Source organism: Neolamprologus brichardi, chromosome 18 (assembly GCF_056152115.1).
Source record: "Neolamprologus brichardi isolate AB-2024 chromosome 18, ASM5615211v1, whole genome shotgun sequence".
NCBI classification, from domain to species: Eukaryota; Metazoa; Chordata; class Actinopteri; order Cichliformes; family Cichlidae; genus Neolamprologus; species Neolamprologus brichardi.
The window spans coordinates 13,733,199-13,751,046 of record NC_142121.1 but is presented as its reverse complement, the minus strand read 5'-3'; the positions used below and the strand labels follow the sequence as shown (position 1 = coordinate 13,751,046).

At 40.2% G+C, this 17,848-nt stretch overlaps 1 protein-coding gene across 3 annotated transcripts in view; it reads right to left on the bottom strand.

The window, feature by feature from the left end:
- Positions 1-17,848, bottom strand: part of piezo2b (piezo-type mechanosensitive ion channel component 2b) — a 94,090-nt gene that overhangs the window by 60,713 nt on the left and 15,529 nt on the right. For 2 of the 3 annotated variants that reach the window (XM_006792301.3, XM_087832629.1), the window contains exons 4-8: positions 13,986-14,028; positions 10,165-10,327; positions 8,329-8,596; positions 4,981-5,194; positions 95-269 (exon numbers count right to left, since the gene is read on the bottom strand). In XM_006792301.3, coding sequence (XP_006792364.2) covers positions 95-269; positions 4,981-5,194; positions 8,329-8,596; positions 10,165-10,327; positions 13,986-14,028 — 863 coding nt within the window. Of the gene's footprint in view, positions 1-94; positions 270-4,980; positions 5,195-8,328; positions 8,597-10,164; positions 10,328-13,985; positions 14,029-17,848 lie in introns of those variants that run through there. The other variant, XM_087832628.1, reaches the window with a different exon arrangement.

Here is a 17,848-nt window from a genome sequence, read left to right as displayed (position 1 = left end):
AATGAAAATCAATAAATTATTGATGTGCTTTACAAAACATGTCACAACGTTTTGACTAAAAAAAAAGGCGTGTGTGCGCTCTCTCTGTCCTCACCATCAGCTGGTCGATGGGCTCCTGCAGCCAGAGGCGGATGAGAGTAGCCAGGGTGTAATAGAGGATCAGCAGCATGATGGGACTGACAAAGTGGTACCACTTACGCCGCGGGTGCACAGTGAGCTTCCACGTGCAGGAGCAGTTGCTCTGGACAATGGGGGAGATGCCAAACACACTGAGAAGAGACAGAAAGGTCTATGAGGATGGAAAAAAGGTTTTTAAGCAGTAAAAACAGCAGACAAATAAGATTTTATAACGCTTTTTTGTCTCCTAATGTTTTACTTTGTAAATTTCTTTAGTTTATACATGAAAAGAAACATTTTACTAAACAAATTTAAATCAAACAGAGTTTACTGGCTTCCTTTAGTCGTATCCTGGAGAGTAAATCTTCTGATGACTGCACAGAACACATGAGAGAGACTATGTAACTCATCTGGCTTCACCTGGAGATTTCCCGCAAGGTGTGGGAACGTGTTGCTGGGGAGACGGATGTCTGGACTGTTTTGCTCAGATGCTCCGAGTAAATCCAGTTCAGTTCAGTGTTGAGAGTTTAATGATTTAAAGGAACAGTATTTAGGGTAAATCTAATTGGAAGCTTGGTAATTATGGAGAATGGCAGTACAGAAAGAAATTTAAAATAAATGGTGCCATGTGATCGCAGCAGAGCATTTCGCTCTGTGCAGGCTTACTTATGGCAGGGCCTTCATCTATGTCTGACTACTGTCAAAACTGCTCTCAGTTTGAGTCAGGGAGACAGACGCAAGCTAAAAACTTGAAAGCTTGTTCTTAGAGCTGGATCAGTTGACCCTGAAACAGCCCTTATTGTGCTACCATAGGCTGATGCTGCTGGGGGACTTGTAAAATGATGCACTGAGCTCTTCTCCTCTATGCTCTCTTTCTCTCTTTGACTCTCAGTGCATTTATTTCCCTCTACTGCTTGTTATTAACCTGCATCCAAGCTCTCCCATAGGTAGTGATTTATCCTGTTTGTTGATCATCCTGATCCTGTTCATCACCTTTTCTGTCATCTGTTTCCCCTCAACCCCCAACTTGCTGCGGCAGAGGGCTCCCTTCCTGAGCCTGTTGCTGCCTGTTGTTTTTTCTCTCCTCACAGTCACTTTAAGTTGCTCACAGGGGATTTCTGGATTGTTGGAGTTTCTATAACACTGCAAGTTATTTATGGTTTATGCAATTTTTGTTTGTGATTTGACACTACATAAACAATGATGATCAAACTAGCTTATGATGATCTCACGGAGGGCAAATATTGCTCCTCACTTCAAGTATACAGGTTTCGCTATGAGCACGCAAGCCAAACGCACACGCTGTCCAAACGTTTTGATGAAAAGCAGCCAATCAGAAGAAAGTGGGATTAAGGGAGAGGAGTTAAAGCAGTTTGTTTCTGACAGTGGATGAAGTGGCCACAGTATCATCATCATAAATCCACTTTAATAAAAACCAGTGTTACAGTTTCTTCCAGTCGACTTCTGTAATGAACTTTAAAAACCTAAATATACTTTCTGATTTTGGTAGCAACTCTCTTCTAGTGGTCATTTTGGCAAGAAGCTCTCTAACCCTGGATTCTGTACAATGCAGCCAGGCTAAAAATGTGTTCATAAAACAAAGGATGTCATATGTTTCACTCCTTTTCCTTCTGAGCAGAATAAAGGTCATCTACTCAGGAACTGCACTGACGTATTCCAGTGACAAACACTCAGATTTAGAAGCCTCCAGAGTCTTGTCTTTCATGCCATGTCGAGGAGCGAACGACCCCCAGAACCCGGCACATTTCCTGAACAGTTTCTTGTTACAGCTGGGGAAGGCCGGTTAGTCACATGACAGGGGACTTCCACTTTAAGGCGGTGAGGCAGGAAGTGAAGTGGAAGCCAGGACTCTCAACAGTCTCACTCAGCACCAGGTCCACAGCAAGGCCGAGTCATTGTCAGCAAGGACAATTAGGACAGGCACCGAGGTGGCCTATTGTCAAATCGAGGCTACACGTATATATGGGCCAATAGTTTCCCTCTGACGACCTGAAGTGCGAACTAAACAGGCCAGAGCAGAGGAGATCATGCCTCAGTTTTTACACAGCAGCAGACAGAAATACTTCAGTGATGTGGAAAGTCAACATGAACGTGTGAGTAGACGGCAAATGATGAAACAGACAGTCTGTTTGTGTAATAAGAGTCGGAACAGTGACAACCTTTCCAAATGCTGGCCCTCAGACAGACAAATTAGGGCCTTCTTTATTTCCGAAATGAGAAGACCACAGTTTGGGAACCCTCCCCCCATAAAACACTAACTAAATATAAAATAGGGGATTTAAAAAGTAAAGAGTGCCTTTTTATGCTTTGTACACAGGGCATCGAGTTCTCAACAGTTTTATGCCAATCACCCTTAAAATGTGTGTCTAATTTTGGCCTTCACAACTTTACTTCCTCAGTGACGCGTTAACGGCAGTGATTCTTTTCCTTTTATGTCTCATTTAAAAGATTTCTGGAGGCGAGAGCCTACACTCACCTTTGAGTATTTTACTTTCCAATATCTGGCATTTAATTAAGTATTTCAGGGGACCAATAACAACAATTATTCTCTTAAATTTGAGGATTTTTAGAAAACCTAAGAAGTAAAGGTAAACGAAAGCATACTAGAGTGACGTGATGACCCCTCAAATTTATCACACACTCAGACTGCGCAGTCACTAAAGCTGGATGATTTAAAGAGATTACCCTGTGTAGATGGTGTGAGCGGTTCATTCATTCTAATGACTTTGTTTCCTAATGAAAAACCTGTCAGTGGGACACTGTAATCGCTTCCTTATCTGCCATTTGAGGCCGGAGCGGGACGGAGAGGACACGGGCTTTATCAAGGCAGTTTCAGCTATACATAGCTGTAACAGCAGCACAGCTTTCAAATGAGAAAGTCTGAGATCAATAAAACACTGCAACACCAAGGGCACTGAGATACCAGCTACACAGAGACAGCTGCAGTGCTACTGGGAAGATCTGGAAGACACCGCATCATTACTATAAGTTAAAGGACCTGCTGTGCAGCAGTGGGCGTACATCAACTTTAGAGAGCTTTTCTACTTTACATTCAAAGCCATTTTTTAATTGATCTTTCTGAGTTACTAGTGAATTTAAGCATCACATTTGCATTTTTTTAGTTTACTGTGATAAATTACTTTTACTGTGGCTGCTGGACTCCAATTTTTTATCTTTAATACAAAATTAATGTTGGACTTAATTCTCTAATCATCATTCATCAAAATTAAACCAAAGATTAGTTTGAAATATTTATCTTCATGTGTATTAAATAAGAAAGCTTTTAAATCAAACTGTGAAATCATTCACTTTTTGTTGATATTCCAGTTTTTTTTTGAGCTGCACTACTCCACTAAAATGACATTGGCATCCATTCATCCACCCTCGCTTCTCGAGGTCCAGTTAGCATTCTAAGGCGCAGTCACCTCCTCCAGCTCCTCTGAGAGGATGTTGGTGTATTTCAAAGCCATCTGAGAAAGATTATCTCTCCCACATGTCCCGGATCTGCCCAGGGGCCTCCTCCCGGTTGTACATGTCCAAAACATCTCACTGAGGAGGTATCCAGGATGCATCTTAATCAGATGGCTCAACCATCTCAGATTGATTGGTTCAGCATCTGCACCGGTTCATCTGTCAATCTTTCTTTCTCCGTTCTTCCCCAACTCATGAACAAGATCCAGAGATACTTAAACTCCTCCACTTTGAGCCTAACTTCACCCCCAACTCCAATGTCCGTGATAAGTGAACAAAAGCAGGGAATGTCCTGGTTAGCCAAATTAAACAATTAAAATCAGATGACTGATTAACACCAGTGAACAAAACAAAGTCAAATTAATAACAGAAGTCAATAGAGGACATGTTTAGAGAGAATTCTAGCAGATATTTTAAAAGTGTACATTTGTTTTCACGGTTATTAAATAAACAGCATCATTCTCATCCCAAGCTGTCAGAATAGAAACAATGAGCTGACAGGCTGCCTGCTACAAAGTCAGCTCACTGAACAACTGTGACTAACATATATTGGCAAGACGTTCAACAGTGTGGCTTTAGTCCAACCACAGCGCTTCACCGCAGCAGCCACAGACAGCTGATTGCCTCCTTTTTCATGCATAATAAAACAGCACTGGTCGTAGTGAAGAGCTTAAAAGCTCTGCGTTTGACACTGATGTGCTATGAGTAGGAGTCTGATGAATCTACCCTCCAGCTAAGTTTTTCTTTTCATTGCTTTCTAGGTTGTAACAACAGTAAATATTTGTTGTTTAAACAAACTTGCCTCGGGCGCAATAAATCTCGTTGAGTCGAAGGAGCTCTGGCTCCTGAGCCCTGTCAACACGTCATTTATATTCACATGATAAAAGAGCGTTAGTATCAGATTGTGATGTTTAACTATAAATACATTTCAGCAATTCATCAAAATGACAGGAGAGAGACAAATTGTAATGCCACAGTTTAACTTTCACTGTGTGTTGTTGGGACAACAGTTTGTGTTTGTTCCTGAGTTGGTTTCCTTTCCTTTTGTGTGCCGAGTGAAAGTCAAGTGCACCGACCAAGTTTAACCCTCTGAGGTCTGATTATCTGCTTTCGCTAACCTATCTGAGAATAAAAAAAGACTTTTTTAAAAGTTTTTAAAGCCTGTTGGTTTTTGTTGATTTTTTGAGAATGACAAATACAAACAACATAGAGTCAGCATATTATTTGTAATGATCAGTGATCCGTTTTGCCCAACAGAGGTAAATTGTGGAAAATAATAAAACAATAATAATATAAAGTCTTGTTTGTCTGATGTGAAGCCAAAAATTTAAAGCAGTATAATGTCTGAATTCTGAGCTCCGCATTTCTGACCTGATGTAGCCGTCATTGGTCAAGACGGACTCCTGAAAGAACTGGAACTGGTAGAGGTAGAGGACGATCAGATGTCCGGCGCTGAAGATGGCCATCAGAACACACATGCAGCTGAACATCAGCGTGCTCAAGGTCCGGCGCAGGGACCACCAGGTGCACAGGAAGAGGAAGGTGAAGAAGTAAACAGCTGAGGTCAACGAGGGCAGCGTGATTCCTGCAAACATAAAACCAGTAAAAACCAGTCAGACATCTGCCAGAGTGGTATATAAATACAAGCCTTTTTTTTAACCCACATGGAGCCTCAGATTGTGTTCCCGTAATTTTTTAATGTTTTAATATGTTGAATGTGGCAAAACTTTCACATCGTTAATGCTGTTAAATAATGACTGAGAAATAATTCCAAATATGGTTTAACATAGTTATTCATGCAGTTTTACGTCTTGGCCGTCAAACTACAGTTCAAATACACTTTATATTATATACTGTCACCAGATAAATCTGAATAGCGATAAAGTCCAGTGCAGTGGTAGCATTGTTGGCAAGAAGGTTCTTGGTTTGAACCTCAGCTGCGGCCTTTGTGTGTGGAGTTTGGATATTTTCCCTGTACACGTGTGGGCTTCCTCCAACTTCCTCTCACAGTCCAGAGACATGTATGTCAGGTTAACTAGTGATTTTAAATTAGGCATGACCGAGCAGTAGTTACAGTGGTCTGGAGTCTCAATATTTTTTTTATATGAGAATTAATGAATTATTTGTTTTCTCTAAAGTCTTGAATGAAGGTGAGGGGTTTTGCTGCCTTGTTTTTGCAGGGATTATGAGATTTTAAATCTAAATTCCTCTAAATTGAAGCGCCTTGAGGTGACTTTTGTTGTGATTTGGCGCTATATAAATAAAATTGAATTGAATTGAAATTCCTTGCATCACACTTGTTTTCATTATCACAACGTCATAGCTATGTAGTTACTGTTTTGAAAACACTTTATTCAAGGTGAGTTCAACAACACGTGGGAAACTGTGGAAAAACAGGTTTTATGAGCACCGGTCTGAAATTAAAGCCAGCAGACTCACGCTAAATACACGTTGCTAATAGGATGACTGGAAGTAGGCCATTTCTTTCTTTCTTTCTTTCTTTCTTTCTTTCTTTCTTTCTTTCTCATGAAGATATTTTTCAGCACCTACCCCTCATACTTCAACAGAATAAAAAAAAAAATTATAAATCATCACTGAAAATCTGTTTTCAGTATATTAGGACAGATTAAGAACCCCCCCACCCCCCCCACCCGCCCCCCTTTTCTGGCAATCCTCAATCACTGTAAACATAACTACTTAAGATTAAATCAGAGTATATGCGCTGGGAGATCTTGTGCTAATTATAGAAACAAATTGACTCCCTCTCATACAGTGGGGCAAAAAAGTATTTAGTCAGCCACCGATTGTGCAAGTTCCCCCACTTAAAATGATGACAGAGGTCAGTAATTTGCACCAGAGGTACACTTCAACTGTGAGAGACAGAATGTGAAAAAAAAATCCATGAATTCACATGGTAGGATTTGTAAAGAATTTATTCGTAAATCAGGGTGGAAAATAAGTATTTGGTCACCTCAAACAAGACCTCACAGACCTGTAACGTCTTCTGTAAGAAGCTTTTCTGTCCCCCACTCGTTACCTGTATGAATGGCACCTGTTTGACCTCATCATCTGTATAAAAGACACCTGTCCACAGCCTCAACCAGTCAGACTCCAAACTCCGCCATGGCCAAGACCAAAGAGCTTTCGAAGGACACCAGGAAAAGAATTGTAGACCTGCACCAGACTGGGAAGAGTGAATCTACAATAGGCAAGCAGCTTGGTGTGAAAAAATCAACTGTGGGAGCAATCATCAGAAAATGGAAGACATACAAGACCACTGATAATCTCCCTCGATCTGGGGCTCCACGCAAGATCTCATCCCGTGGGGTCAAAATGATCATGAGAACGGTGAGCAAAGATCCCAGAACCACACGGGGGGACCTGGTGAATGACCTGCAGAGAGCTGGGACCAAAGTAACAAAGGTCACCTCAGTAACACACTACAACGGCAGGGAATCAAATCCCGCAGTGCCAGACGTGTTCCGCTGCTGAAGCCAGTGCATGTCCAGGCCCGTCTGAAGTTTGCCAGAGAGCACATGGATGATACAGCAGAGGATTGGGAGAATGTCATGTGGTCAGATGAAACCAAAGTAGAACTTTTTGGTATAAACTCAACTCGTCGTGTTTGGAGGAAGAAGAATACTGAGTTGCATCCCAAGAACACCATACCTACTGTGAAGCATGGGGGTGGACACATCATGCTATGGGGCTGTTTTTCTGCCAAGGGGACAGGACGACTGATCCGTGTTAAGGACAGAATGAATGGGGCCAAGTATCGTGAGATTTTGAGCCAAAACCTCCTTCCATCAGTGAGAACTTTGAAGATGAAACGAGGCTGGGTCTTCCAACATGACAATGATCCAAAACACACCGCCCGGGCAACAAAGGAGTGGCTCCGTAAGAAGCATTTGAAAGTCCTGGAGTGGCCTAGCCAGTCTCCAGACCTCAACCCCATAGAAAATCTGTGGCGGGAGTTGAAAGTCCGTGTTGCTCGGCAACAGCCCCAAAACATCATTGCTCTTGAGAAGATCTGCATGGAGGAATGGGCCAAAATACCAGCTACTGTGTGTGCAAACCTGGTAAAGACCTATAGTAAACGTTTGACCTCTGTTATTGCCAACAAAGGTTATGTTACAAAGTATTGAGTTGTATTTTTGTTATTGACCAAATACTTATTTTCCACCCTGATTTACGAATAAATTCTTTACAAATCCTACCATGTGAATTCATGGATTTTTTTTCACATTCTGTCTCTCACAGTTGAAGTGTACCTCTGGTGCAAATTACTGACCTCTGTCATCATTTTAAGTGGGGGAACTTGCACAATCGGTGGCTGACTAAATACTTTTTTGCCCCACTGTATATCTCATACATGTTTCTTCACAGCTTGGGAACTGCATCTCCTCCACAAAAAAAGACTGGTGTTTACAGTCAAAATCATTAAAAACATCAGACTAATCCCCCCATTTAAATGTCTATAAAGCAGCCCTGATTAAAAGCCACTGAGACAAGTTTAAACAGAAAAATGTTTTAAACTCAAAAGTGTTCAAAAAACCCGGCTGCTCTTAGCTGGAGGAGCAAAAACTGGTGGAATTGTAAAGCAAACATCATTCAAGTGAATGTAAGGTGCCCAACTTGAACACATAAGCAAACAGTCTGTATGTTTCATGATAATCTGAAACTATTTATTTGCCCCACAAACAGAAAAGATTTCCTCACCTGTTATACACAACAAGATGGTGATCACCACTTTTCCTGCAGTGGTTATCAAATTCCCGATGATCTCCTTCACTTTGGAAGCAACTTCTGCCACCATCCGCAGAATCTTCATCTTTGTGCTCTCTTTTGCTTCCTCTTCCTCCTCCTCTTCCTCCTCCTCTTCATCCTCCAGCACATCATCTTCCTCGTCCTCCTCAGCCTCGTACCCTGCTTCATAGTCTTCCTCCAACAGGATGTTGTCCTCCAGGCTTAGCTTCTCGTCTTCCTCCTTGGGAGGAGATAACAGCGACACGTTTAAGGTGCACATACGGGTGCAGCTCGGAGGTCAGAGCTCTCCATGGTGCTGAAAACTATTTCTTACAGGTAACCTCTACTAATACTAAAAAAGTAAAGTGTGTCACGTGTGTTCCTGCGAGGGTCTTTCAGCACGGTTAGCATGTAACACAACATATCAGAGCATATATGTGGCCTGTGTAGCTGCTTGAAAGCCTTAGCAGATGTTTTCCTCTGGAACTACATGTTGGCTTGACATCTAATCCAGTCAGCTCTTCCTTGGCTGCTGAATCTAAGCAATTATGTGTCCCTGACTTCCCTAAGACTCTGTAAAAGAGAAACATCATAGCAAGCAGGCCACTCACTTCAACACATAAAGTGCTAGGCAAAGAAAGAAGCAGGCGGAAAATCCTGTTATAACAGAACGCAATACAGGCGCTGTAGATTAATTCTGGTGTTTCTCAGTAATAAAGCGGCCATGTGTCAACCAGAGTAGCACAGTGGAAGTGAAAGTGAATGTGGATTTAATTAACACAAGTCATAAAGAGAAGGGAGGACTTGCCAGGAGACGAGGGATGTTGTCCAAGTCACCAACGCTCACGGGGAAGTTTACTTGAGTTCTGCTGCTTACAGCTTATAGAGCTCAGGTTAGGACTTGAAGAGCCCTATACAAGAGGCTATTTTAGCGCCTTCGAGGAACTATCATTTTAATTTGGTGCCATATAAATAAAACTGAACTGAAGTGATTGTTTGTAACAAGGTGAATTTAGTTTAGACGGTCATTAAAAACACAAATATTTTATTATTATTTTGTGTTAAATGTGGTTCTTTTTTTAAGGTCTAGAAAAGATGCAGCTATGTTTCTCAACATAAATGTCAGGTCACTTTGAATTTGAGATTTGCTCTCTGTATGAGTTGGAGGTCCGTGGTGAAATCACGAATGCGCACACAGGTTTTCAGAAAGGGGATGCCAGTAGCTGTGCAATTTAAACAAGCTCAGGTTTTTGTATTTATAATGAACAGATTTGTGAACTTTTTAGTCTCCTTTCATATACTTATAGGAATAATTTTGACAGCGTACAATGAACAACTTTTTCTTTCCTCAGCGCCGAAGTCTGTAATCAGTTTGTGTGAAATTGTTTACATAGGAGTTCACGGCCAACTGAAAGTTCCTCCGACTAGACTGAGACATTATTCTCTTCAAGACACTTTTATTCTTTGTTTTAGGCACAGAAATCTGCTTGTACTCAGCTTCCTAAATAATTTATTGTTTTTTTATGAAATCCACACTTTAGCCCACACCTCCCTTCACTTTCTATTTCAAACATTTAGTATTTATTTAGTAGACTGCTCTCCATTCCTTTCTCTTTCTTGATTCTCGTGCTGCGTGAAACCGACCAATACTTTGTATCTAATACTTTGTTTTTCCACCCACCGTCAATATCTTAATTGTGTGGAGTTTTCATGGAGTAAGAAAATATTACAATGAACAACAACAAAATTAAAAGAACTTTTCAAACCATCCACACAGACGGACTTCATTTCAGCTCAAATGAAACCTACCTGTTCCTCTGATTGGAAGTCTTCATTGTACTGTGCCATGTCCTCAGGCGGCCTCTTCTGGACCAGACTGCGACACAGCAGCCAGATGCCCAAGCCGACCATAAACATGCCGATATCGGGGATGAACACTCGGATGCCATTCCCCGCATCTGCACCTCTCACGCTGGGGACAAACAGACAAAAGATGGGACACAGACACTGACGGAAAGCTCGGTTCCTCAAAGTGCAGATGAATCCCAAAAATCGTGATTTGGAGCAATCTTGCAGGCCAATAACACATAAAGGATGGAAATTGGGACAAGACAAAACAGGCTTAACTGCCCGTGGACAATGAGGTCTAATATGAAGCAGTTTTTCTGAGAAATCCAGGGACTCCTGGTTGCTTGTTTAGTTTACTTTGGCCCATAAACAGGTGCTGCCCTGTGTTTGAACCTGGCTGAGTTCCTCGTCACATGTCCCTCTGTATCTCTGACTTTTTAAAACTAAAATAAAGAAAAGTTATTAATTCATTCTAATCCGTTTCAGGCAGACGGGAGCTGCACTGAGAATCACGAGAACAGGTATTACTGAAGCAAAACACCACCTGTTCACATGAACGCATGGGAATCTGTATTTTTCCCTTACTCAACTGTTCTTTTAATATGTGTTGTGCTCAGATTTTATATGCAGTACCACCCTCTTTAATGAAATCGGGCTTTAAACGTATTGCTGTTAACGAGTTAAATTCCATTCAAACAAAAAGGCCATGAGAGAGCGAGAGCGTTATTTTCTGTTTTTAACTAAACTGTGAAAAACATGTTTACTTCCCTAAAAACTGCATCCTTTGTTCATACGGAGGCAGCTGGCGTAATTAGCCCCATTTCTTTTCTCTTTCATCTGCATGGAGTAAGAAAAGTAAGGACTAAATAAAGGGATCATTTTGAGATGTTTGTACATCTGTCTGAATTCTCTTGACAACACTTAATAAACAAATCATATTTACATGAAGACAGCTCGGGTTTTTTTTATTACTGATATATTAAAACATGACGCTGTTTAAACTTGTAGTTATAGCGCCGTGAACAAACACCGCCTTTGCAACATTTGTTATTTGATTAGTCCGTTCACGTCTAATTAAATACAAAAAGGTTTGTTCAAACAGGAAGCTAAACACTGGTGGCGGACAGTTGCCATGACTGCTGCAGTAATCTCAGACTTCAAATAATCCAGAGAGATGCATTTAAGCTGCGCGAGGACGCACTTTATGAGGTGTCATGATTGCATGTTCTATTAAATCAAATAAAAATTGTCCCTGAAATGGCTAACAGGTTTCAAAAGCTTTAAAACTCTCTTTTATCATCCAAACCAATTTCTATTTTGGTTTTACAGCAATAGCGCTCCATCCTGTGCTTGGCCACTAAAGTGTTTTCTTTACATTTCATGCTGGGCTCCAAGAGTAATTAAACAGTTTACAATAAACACACCATACTGGTGATTCTGCGGCTCAGGCTGCAGAGAAAAAGCAGACCAAATACTTGTAAAAAAAAAAAAAAAAGAAGAAAAAAACAGCCAGTGTCATTCTGGATTCTGGTCTTGAGCTTATATAAAGCTTATAAAAGTTAACAAGTTGAAACCAGAGTGCTAATCATCTTGATGGAAAAACGCACACACCGATAAATAGATGCCCCTCTGGCTTCTGTTGTGGAGTTTAATCTGCTCAAGGACGCCTGTTTCCATTTGCTTCATTGTTGTGAAGCTTCGCGCATCCTCACACGGATGAAAGAGATGGAAACCATCAGAGCCAAACGGGGCTGAGCCAGTAACTTCAGCGACTCCCACTTTTCCCATAGTTATCGTATGAGGGAATCACAAAAACATCAGTAGTGTTCGGACCTGTCCTCACTGGTCCAAGCTACAGCTGGAATTAGTCACGCCACCTCAGTGAAAAACTTTAAATATAGACCAAATAAAATATGCCCTGTATATAAATATTTGGTATTTATGAAGGCTCTGCAAAGGTCAGAGTAAACTGAACACTCAGCATGACTGAAAAAGTCACATAACAGCTGTGAATCTTTTTCAGGCTTGGATACATCTGAGCTCAGGTCCATTTAGGCATTAAAATGCACCAAAGCCAACTGTAATCACTGTTCATATACTGTATGTGACCCTCGACACAAACAGGTAAATGCATATGGGATGAAATGTTTATGGCTCTACTTCCGCCACTTACAGTATGAAGGATGTTGAGTACTGGAAAAAAGGACGTGGCTGAGTTAGGACATTCCCGTACTCAGGAAACCACATCTAATATGATCATGTGTGTGTGTGTGTGTGTGTGTGTGGGGGGGGGGGGGGGGGGGGGGGGGGGGGCAGACACAACAGCAAAAGCTTTGAAAAATAGGCCCGTCCACCCTCTGTCAAACATAAGTGGGTTTAGCGTTCAACAAGAATCGACACAGGGACAGGTTTGGAGCTTTTATGAAGCTGGGCACATGACGAGCCACTGCAGCTACAGTAATAAGTGATGTTTAATGTTATTATGGGGCTGCTATATTTAAGACACTTTGCACAGTCGGTGCCAACTCCTGCAAACAGAGCGGTGATACAAAAAGGTGAAGCGAAAATGTGAATTTTAAAATAATTTATTTTTAAAGATATCTCCTGAAAACTGCATTATTATTGCAACCACAGTTGTACTATTTATGTGTTATCATCGCTCAGTAGGGTTTCAATTTCAAAACTGAATTTGTTTATTTTGATTTTGTTTTTATTTCGTACAAATATTTAGTTTTAGTTTGTTTTTAATGATTTACAGGTGACCCCTTTTTTTGTATAGTTATTTTATAAGGTATATTTTTGTTATTTCGTTTATCACATTATACAATAGTTTATTTTCTAAATTCTACTTTTTAAAAAATCTTATTTCACCTAATTTTTTTTCCACAGAAAATTACAAAGTTTTGACTGCACACACTGTGTCTGCAGACCGCTCAGTCCATAGTGTCTCATCTTTAGTTGGTGCAGACTGCTTGATTCCTTGCTCAGACTCGACTCTAAGGTCTTTTATTTCTCTAAAAAACAGTGCATTCGGGTCAGGTTGGCACTTGGACAAAATGCTCAATGTCTGTGTCCCTGCTTTACATCCCTGCATGTAACAGTGTCCAAACTAACTGATCATACATTAACATTCTGTTATCCTGACTTTTTCATAAATATTTTTAATTTTGTCGGCCACATAATGTGTACAGCACCTTGGTTTTGTCTTGTTTCTCTCTTTATTTTTTATTTGTAATAAAAATAATTATTACACATATAACACAGAACACTTTTCTTAAAAGTCATGCAGTGCGCTACTTAATTACTCCCAGAGAAAGTAATTTGTTACTCTACTCTTTACATTAATTTTGATTTTCGCTCTCGCTCACTCGTGTTTTTGTGCTATAAAATATAAATAAAGTATCCATATCCACTCTGTAGACTGTGCCACTGTTTTCCACCTTCAGCACATGAACTGAAATCATTTTGTAGCACAAGTGCAGGAAGAACCGATGAGTGGAATCAACAGACAAGCAGGATAAAAAACAAATTCAAAGGAATTCTCAATTCCCATCCCTACTGCAGAGACACAAGCCTTTATTTGAGAGGGATCTTTAATCCAAAATCATCTTTGAGGAGAAAGTTATTTTTAAAAGAGTATTGTTTAAAAGAAAAGTATAAGCTGTAGGAAATCCATAGCCTGATGACCAATGTGGACATGGGGGTCTCAGGAGATTTAAAATATAACAGCCTATAGCATCATTATTATTTATAACTCATTATTAGTTTCAATCTTATCTTACCTTTCAAAGCCAATTTGTCTTATGGATTTCTCCCATGAAGAACCTGCACACAAATATATGAAGTAATTTAGTGAGTACAGGTAAGGTCTGGCAAAGAAAAGCACCTTTAAAGTTAATAATTGTTAGATCACAGTCATTAGAAACAATTAGGAAGTTGGTTGATCAAGAAACAAATTAAACACAAAAAAAACTTAATAATTAGAAAGAAACCATTTCTATTAATGTATCCAGTGATAGCATCAGCTCATCTTTTAATTTCATACGGAGGATCGTTCGCGGTGCTCGTGTAACCTTCATGTATAAACGAGAAAATAAAAACCAAAGCCTCGTTTCCACACTTTGCATTGGTTGAAGTGTTCCTGACCATCACTCCAACACCCACAAGGAGATTTCCAGGTATTCAATTCATGAGCTCGGGAGAACGAAAGAACAGCACTCGTTCGGCCTTTGTTCTACTGCCACAGAAAACACAACGTCAGTGTGACTCAACTAAATGACGTATCAGTACAGTCCATCTGTTTTGTATATTGGTAGTAATTATATGCTGAACTGAATTTAGCTCAACACAGATAAAGCAGATAAAACACTTCATCTTCATCTTATCTGCCGTGTCTCCGCTGTGCAAGCCAGCTACTGCAAGCTTGTCAAGCTAAAAAAACAGAGCAAATTCTTGTTACACATTTACTACATTGAGCAAAACAAGTAAGTGCAATTATCTTTCATCAGTGATCAAACTGGGCTGTAGCCTATCCCAGCTGTCTTAGGGCGAGAGGCATATATAAATATATATTTTTCTTTAAATAAAATGTCTTCCTGTTAATCAAAAAAAAAAATCACCACAGTTATTAAGAAATTTACAAAGTAAAAAGGAAAGAAAGAAAACAAACATACACACATCTGTGAAAGGAGGGGGCTACATGACATACCCTGACATCAAACGCTTCCTCAACTGTTTAAGACTCATCAGTCCACTTCCACTCAGTTACTCCCATCTAAAAGAGCTCACTGGTGGAGGAAACAAACTAGGTTGTGTGAATGACTCATTCAGTAATAGCTAAACACCCAAAAGAACAAAAGGAAATTAGTAATTATTGTCTCTGTGGTACTAAGCAACACTGCAATACATTTACCAGTGACTAGCAACCATTTTATCATGTGTGGAGCAGAGAATTGAAACACCAAACAATCTATTTGCACGCTGAGAGCAAAGCTAAACATAGTATTTGTTCAATTCGATGTAAAAAAAGATTCTGTGTAGCTCTCATCAGCTTTCAGCCACGTTTCCACACAGCGGTACGGCTCTGATTCTCAGTAACTTGCATAAAACTGAGCCACACAAGCTCAGAAGAGCAGAAAGCAGAGAGCCAAACATCAACGTTAAAAGCTAAAGACACACATGTCTTTATTTGGAGTAAAAGCACCAAACCTGAGTTTAAAATCTGCAAATTCCACTGACCTGAAACATGAATCCAACAACTTGTTGGTCTGTGTCCACTGGATCTGTTAGTAACCATAACAAACCTACAAGCCAACGGTTTATCGTGGCTGTGTTTTCCTTTGGAATCTTTTTTTTCCTCCAAAGGTCCAAAATTACTTACGCCAGCTTTAATCATGAGATTAAACAACAGTGAAAACTCCAATCAAAATGACATAAGCAAAATTAGACTTTAGAGATTTTGAGCAGCAGTTTCAGTGAATATTAAAACATCTCTAGCACCAGCTCTTCAGTGCACCTTTTGCTCTTTTGCTTTTGCTCGCTGCTTTGCTGTTTGTGTCATTTACAAGTAGCTTAAGTGGTCAGGAAAGAGGGGAGTGCCAGAAACTTGCACAGTAGGAGATAAGCTCCACTCATGTTGTCCTAATTCCTAAAAATCACCCACAGAGCTTGATAGAGTTCATAGATTACTTAATGCCCTGTTTAAATCTTAAAATAGAAACCCAGTGATGCATTAAGCAAATGCAGTCAGTTTGCAACATGCAACTTCAACCCACCCCCAAAACCAAACCTACAAATGTAAGAGGAAATCCATCCTGTGTGTGAGATCATGCTCGAGGAATGTCAGAGGTAAAGCAAGGCCAGTCTGATGCATAGGATGTCTTAGGAATACTTTCTAGTGCAGACTGAACTCAGCACGGAGACCTCTAGAAGAGAGACTTTCTGCCTGCCGAGGCGAGGCCACATTTCACCCCAGCTGGGCACCAAAAATACCTGTCCTCACACTTTATGCGAACACCATAAAACACCCTTTGTACTTGCTGGGCTGTTAACCTCTCAGTGCTGCATTTCTTTGCACTCTCGCTTCTATCTCTGAGACATAATGCCAGCTGCCCCTTTTCCACAGAGGATGGTGATAAGCACAATCGACATTTCAGCACATCATAATTATATCAGACAATCTGAGAGTTTAGTAAGTGTGGCACATTAAGGAAACAGCAGGAAAGACATGTGTGGATACAAAAGGGAATAACAATGGGGCTTTACAAAGACCACCGCTACACAGCCGTGTTTTTTTTTAGGCTGCTTAGCCCTTACAGACTGGACAAATGTCTACTGCCATCACACAAATTGAATGCACAAATCCTTTATTATACTTAAAAAAGCTCCTTAGTGAAAAGATTGCTGCTAAAAACTACCATAAAGTTTAAACAATCAAAGGAAAGTATATGGAAGTGAGTGGAGCTTGTTTTTTTTAGTCACAAACTGGCAATTTAGATCTGCAATGTATTGAACTCCACCCATCTGGAATACAAATGTTTGTAAATGCAATGTCGAGTCAGCATGCAGGAATGACGGATGACTCCAAAGGAAGGCGTCCCCGGTCTCATCTGGTGACCAGTCGCTGACCTGCTCCAACAGCTGGAGGTGTCAGCTTTTTTGGAAAGGTTTTCTCATTCATACTCAGCTTACTGCTCTAATGGCGTATTTGGCTGCGGTGAACGGAGGAAATTATATGAATTTATCCGGGGAGAGGATAACCACCTAACTGCAAAGGAGGACTCCTTGTTTATACTCGACTGCCAAAAGGAAAAGGGTGTCAAGGAGGCTAAATGCCAGATATAGAAAAACTGAGATAAGGCTATTTTTCAGGCGGCAGAATGAGAAGACAAAGAGTAATGCCTAACTTCCTGTTGTCTAGAAATAACATTAAAATATCAATATCAACAGGCTGACATTAACTTCAGGAAGTGGAAAAGCCAACAACATGTATACAAATCATCACAGTGAATCGAAATCGTCGGTTTGCATATTGTGCAAGATTGGGTGCAGATTGTTTAAAAGAAGTGTGCTGCGAAATGTTGTTTTGACACGATACGAGGATGTTTTTGATCTACTCAGTGTGGTTTTTACTGAAATTCCAGTGTGAGATAAGGCAAAGCATAAATAGCCTGACTTTAGATAGCAAGAATCCATACTAAGCATGTTTAAAATACCAGGAGTGGTGTGCATTCAAGGGAGGACAGTAAGTCATGTACACCAAATTATTTATTTATTGTTTATTATTTTTTGCACTCCCAGAGGAACAAAGCGGCTTTTTGTTTTAATATATTTACTGTTCCTGCTCAAACTATTATCAAGGGTATCTATTTGAATTGAAAGACTCTATTGATTTAAATCAGTCTTAACAATTAAGTCTGATATCCTTTACTTTCTTACTTTCAGCTAATCTCAAAGATCTACAAAACAAACAATGTACTGCTCAGTCCAAGGACTTTCTGACTTCCTCAGTGTGTCAACATCCACTACTTCTTCAAGCTGAAAGCAGGATTCTTAAAACCCACTGACAAATATTTATTTTAATTTCTTTTTTAAAAAGGCTCCACAATGTCCGACGGCAACGCACGAGCATTTAGAGACAGGATAT